Source organism: Chaetomium globosum, genomic scaffold, assembly GCF_000143365.1.
Source record: "Chaetomium globosum CBS 148.51 scaffold_4 genomic scaffold, whole genome shotgun sequence".
NCBI lineage: Eukaryota > Fungi > Ascomycota > Sordariomycetes > Sordariales > Chaetomiaceae > Chaetomium > Chaetomium globosum.
The window spans coordinates 3,933,042-3,938,069 of NT_165979.1; the positions used below are offsets into that span (position 1 = coordinate 3,933,042).

The 5,028-nt window shown below is 57.3% G+C and overlaps 2 protein-coding genes across 2 annotated transcripts in view; one reads left to right on the forward strand and one right to left on the reverse strand.

The window, feature by feature from the left end:
* CHGG_04993 (uncharacterized protein) overlaps positions 1–3,022 on the reverse strand; it is a gene marked incomplete at both ends in the record, with an annotated part of 3,293 nt that extends 271 nt beyond the window's left edge. The window contains 5 exons of the mRNA XM_001224206.1: positions 175–1,458; positions 1,513–1,699; positions 1,844–1,942; positions 2,090–2,823; positions 2,868–3,022. Of these exons, the coding sequence (XP_001224207.1) occupies positions 175–1,458; positions 1,513–1,699; positions 1,844–1,942; positions 2,090–2,823; positions 2,868–3,022 (2,459 nt within the window). The remainder of the gene's footprint in view (positions 1–174; positions 1,459–1,512; positions 1,700–1,843; positions 1,943–2,089; positions 2,824–2,867) is intronic.
* Positions 3,023–3,852: 830 nt separating this feature from the next.
* Positions 3,853–5,022, forward strand: CHGG_04994 (uncharacterized protein; the record flags this gene model as incomplete). The annotated part of the gene is made up of 2 exons (XM_001224207.1): positions 3,853–3,869; positions 3,930–5,022. 2 exons carry the CDS (start codon positions 3,853–3,855, stop codon positions 5,020–5,022), a joined length of 1,110 nt encoding a protein of 369 aa, XP_001224208.1.
* Between the last annotated feature and the right edge of the window lie 6 nt (positions 5,023–5,028).

A 5,028-nucleotide genomic window follows, 5' to 3' on the forward strand; every position in this document is an offset into this window, starting at 1 on the left:
TCCAGCAGCTCGTCCATGCTGATCTTGGGCCCGTCATTATCAACGGTCATCTCGGTCTCGGCGATGCTCATGGCATCGGCGTCGTGGGGCTGCTTCTTCTTGGTGTTCTTGTAGAGGGCCAGGGCCTGGCGCAGCTCGTCGTCCTCCTCGACGTCGCGCAGGAACTGCTCGTACTCGGCGTCGAGACGGGCCTGGTCGGCGGCCTTGGGCAGCAGGTCGCCCTCGTCCTTGGCCATGCGCTTGAGCTTCCAGTTGCGGCGCTTGTTCTTGCGGCGGTTGGCGTAGTGCTTCTTGACGAGCACCACGTCGGGGATGGTCGACCCGTACGCGCGCGAGTTCTCGATGGCGTCGAGCGCGTCCGAGTTGAAGTTGGTGCCCGTCAGCATGTACCCCATGACCGAGTCGCCCGGGTGCAGCAGGCTGCCGAGGTGCGTCCGCGCGAAGTAGGTGTTGTCGTTGACGCCGAGGTCCGATGCCCGCGCCACCGTCGCCTCGCCGAGCACCCATTTGCCCTTGCGCTGGTTTGAGGGTTCGATGTCCATGACGACGAATTCGACCATTTCGGGGGCGCCGGCCAGTGGGGCAAACGGTGCGCGCCAGTATGTCTCGGCGCTGAGTTCGGCGGTTTGGAGGGTATTCGGATCGAGGAGGTTGACGGATGTGCCTATCCTCCAGCAGAGCACGAGCGGGGAGATGTTGCCGAGCGACTTTGCGATCTTCAGGGGTAGCGCGACGAGGTCGTCTCTGCAAACGGGAACAAGCTCGGCGGAATAGTTGTACTTGTAGGATTTGTTACCCGTGTGGGTATCGGCTGAAATGAGATGCCTCGACTCTTTTGTGTGAACTGGGACCACGGACTTGAGGAAGTGGATGAAAGCTTCGGCTTGATTTCTTTGGGCGAAGTAAAAATCGATACCATCCTTCTCTTCCTTGATGTTTATTGTGTCCCTGTGCGCCTGGTGCTTGAGGATCAATTGCTCTAGTAGGAGGAATGTTCTCTTGTGCGTCACCTTCTGGCGCACTTGTACGGCAGCACGCCAAACGTTGGCGGTATATGACTTTGCGCACTCCCGGCATTGTTGGTTCGCCACAACATAGACCACCTCGAAGCTCTGCTGCATCATGACGCCGTCGGCGACCGCGTCCTGGACGGTAATCTTGACTTTGATACGGCGCGAGTGGGGCTCTGTCCACACGAAGCGGGCGTCGACGATTCGAACTTTGCCCAAGTTTCGTAGGCGTTTAAGGCATAGTGACAGTAGTTCTCTTGATTCGAGGGTGGCCGTCACCCAGCTGGCGGGTGGCATCAACCACCGATCGCAATCGCGGCAGACATGTAGGACGCCTTCGCGTGGGATGCCTTGTGAGATGTCGACGGTCGATTTGATGCAGTCGTAGCAGAGGGCGCCGGCAGAGGCGGTGCCGTCGATGGGAGCGCCGCAGTTACAGCATAGAATTCTACGATGACGTTAGAATTTAGTGACGTTCAGAGAGATCTCGTGAGCAACTCACGTTGCGCCTGTGCGGGCACTACCCAGTTGCTGGGGGTTTAAGGGCACCATGCCCGTGTCCATGTCGACATCCATGACGACGCTTTCTCTGTACTTTGTGCTCTTACTTGTGGTGTTTATTTCGAGGGGTATTGGGTATCTTTGCAAAAGGAAATTCAGTTGTTTTCTCCAAACAAAACGACCAACGGCTAGGTAACAGCAGAAATCAGTGCTGGTTTGGAGCTGGCGGGGCAACTTTGTATCCCAAGAAATTTTAGGAACCATGCAAGACCATTGCCCCGCGCTGCTTGATAAGCTGCTTATCGGCTGCTCCGGTGGCGTTGCAGCCCCACATAATGGCTCGGCAGACTTGGCGGTCTTGGCAGAAATGACCCAGTTTTGCCACTGGAGCTTGAATTGTGGTTCATGTGAGCCTATCTTGAGCATCATCACTAGTTATGTGATTCCTGTTAGAACGTGGAGTTTTTGTTTTGACTCCCAAGTCATGCTTGTAGCCAGGAACGTGCCAAAAGAGTACCCAATCTGAATATCCCCTGGGAAACGACCAGCTAAGAGCTCATCACCCAGCTTCTACTTACTCCCTCCTCCCTGAAAGTTCATGCTATATGCGCCCGTCTTCTCGTCCTTCACCATCTGAAAGTTGTCTGTGCTCATCCCAAACGGCTTGAGCAGCCCGTTCCCCAATTCCTTGAGTTTCGACCACATTTCAGCCGTTTCCTTCTCCTGGGCGGCCTTAGCCAGGGGCGGCAACGCCCGGAGCTGCGCTTGCACGACCTTCCTATCGGCCGCCGCCAGATTCGTCATGCCAGCCAGCCGTTTGTAGTCTTCGACGGCGCCCTCCAGGTTTGACCAGCCGCCCAACTCGCTCCTCGCGCGCGCCCGTCTCATCAAGGCCTTGGCACGTATCCTGGCGATGTCGTCTTGGCGTTTCTGGCGGGCCGCCTCGTTTGACTCATCCTCGGAGCTCGTGGGGAGGGCTGGGCCGGCTTTGGCAGCCCCGGCGCTGATGATCTCTTCTTCAGCGTCATCGTTCTTGGCGGCGCCGGGTTCATCAACCTGAGCTTGCTCCTTTTCTTTTTTCTCCTTCTCTTGCTGCTCCAAACGGTCCAGTCCGTCGAGAGCAGTCGTAGCGTTGCTGACAGCCTCCTTCCACTCCTCCAGCTTCAAGTGGCAGGCGGCAATGTTGGACCGTAGTACGGCCAGTTCGTAGTCCAGATAGTCAGGACATACGGCGACGGCTTCGTCATACTTGTTGATGGCGAACTCGTACTTTCCAGAGGTGAACAGGGTGTTTGCTTCAGCTTTGTGCGAGCTAGACTCGGCTACCATAGACTGTGAGGCCCAACCGTTAGTCACAACTTGTCCATGAGAAGAGGCTTGGGGCGACCTGCAGCCTCCTCTTGGGGATCAAACTTCTCCGGCTTGTCATTGCCGTCGTTCTCCGGCTTCGGGAGAGGGGTCTTTTCGGATTTTGCGGGCGCAGCCGGCTGGTTACTGCCGCCGATTGCCATCTTCTAGCTTTGAAAGTGAGTTGTTTCAGGGGCCGAATCCAAAACAGCTTTCGTACATGAGATAAAGCAGCGGCTAAACGCGGAGGCTCAATGAGCCCAATCTGGTGATGTGGTGATGACACGCGAGGAATCGATTGGGTAATTTACCGTTTTTCACATGTCAACGCCCAACCCTTTGTTAGCCGGGCGACGGGCGCCGGGCACTCAGTATTCGTACCCCGCCAATGTTACACGCGTGACCGTATCTTTGTACGGATACACAGTGGTTGACCGATCACTGGAACGCCCAAGGCAATTACGTCGCCTCGTCACAGAAGAGTGGGACTGGTGGTTTATTACAAAGGAGAGAAAGAGTCAAAGAATCGGGGTGACCTAATCTCACAATGTAAAACTTGACTAGGTAATGTAATACTCAGAATCGAGCCGTTGGTCATTCTTAATCTCCACACTCCGTTGTCACACTTGGCCGTGAGGAACCCCCAACAAACCGGAGCGGGAAACCCCGGGATCCTGAGAAGAAGGATGAACCACGGGTATGCCTTCCCAATCGTAGCTCATGTGTTATTACCGTTGGCGTGTTAGCGTTGAGTTGTGACAATTCAAGACCCACCATGCAGGGGCTCCAACTTTTTTGTATTTTCCCCTCCTTCCTTCAGCAACTGGGCGATCCATGTCAGGATGCTGGAGTGAGTCAACTTGGCATATAAATACAAGACCACCCACCGGCTAAGTTTTGAGAACTATACACATCCACGCTTTATTCCTTGCCAATTTACCCTCCTCAAAAGCAATCAGTACCCCGCAACCCTCTCACATCTCTTGATATCAACATGGCTCCCAAAACTGAGTGAGTTTTCTACCCCCTTCGATAACCAAAAGTCCTCGAACTAACCAACACCACCCTCAGTTTCCCTCCCGTCCGCGCCTGTCTCTTTGACATGGACGGGCTTCTCCTCGACACCGAGGACCTCTACACACTCTGTGTCAACCTGATCCTCGAAAAGTACCAACGCCCCAACCTCCCCTGGAGCGTCAAGGCCAGACTGCAAGGCCGCCCCGGTCCCGCCGCCAACAAGCTCTTCCACGAGTGGGCCCAGCTGCCCATCTCCCCGGAGCAGTACATCAAGGAACTGTACGCCCTCCAAGCCGAGCACTTCCCCACCACGCAACCACTGCCCGGCGTGCCCGAGCTGCTCGCTCACCTCGGCCGCACTCGCTACTGGGACCTGCCATCCCAAAAGCAGACTACTACCGCCGCCGGCCCCCCCAGCGCGTACACATCGCGCTGGCGACGTCATCGCACGCGGCCCACTTCCGCCTCAAGACCGCCCACCTCTCTGAACTCTTCTCCGTCTTCCCCAGCCGCGCGCCGCGTCCTCGGCGACGACGCGCGCATCGCCCCCGGCCGCGGCAAGCCGCTGCCCGACATCTTTTTGCTCACGCTCCAGACCATCAATGACTCGCTGCCCGCGGGCGAGCGGCCCATCGCGCCCTATGATTGTCTCGTGTTCCAAGGATGCGTGCCGGGTGTGGAGGCCGGGCGGCGCGCGGGCATGCGGGTCGTCTGGTGTCCGCATCCGATGCTGAAGAAGGAGGTTGCCGGGAGGGAGCCCGAAATGTTGGCGGGGCGGACGGTGAATGCTTCCGAGGTGGATCTGCATCCTCGTGGGGGAAGTGTGAGATGGGTGGGCCGCCGCTATAGTCACACTTGGAGGCTTTCCGTCTGGAAGGGGAGCGATTGTGGGGTCACCCCACGAGGCTTATATGGTCTAGGAGATGGGGGAGGGGGGGATGCACCGACTGTCCGAAACCAATATCACCCCCCACCCATGTCGGGCAGCCTCCGCCCAGCGGACCACCGAGCCACCACAAACAGCCCGCCAGCCCGGCTAAGTCTTGAGCCTTCGTCACTCCCCACTCGGCCCACACCGAGATCACAGATGAGCCTTGGAGGGTTTAACGAGGATGCCTTTACTTTTCTCTTCGCTGCACGATCCTGACGGAGG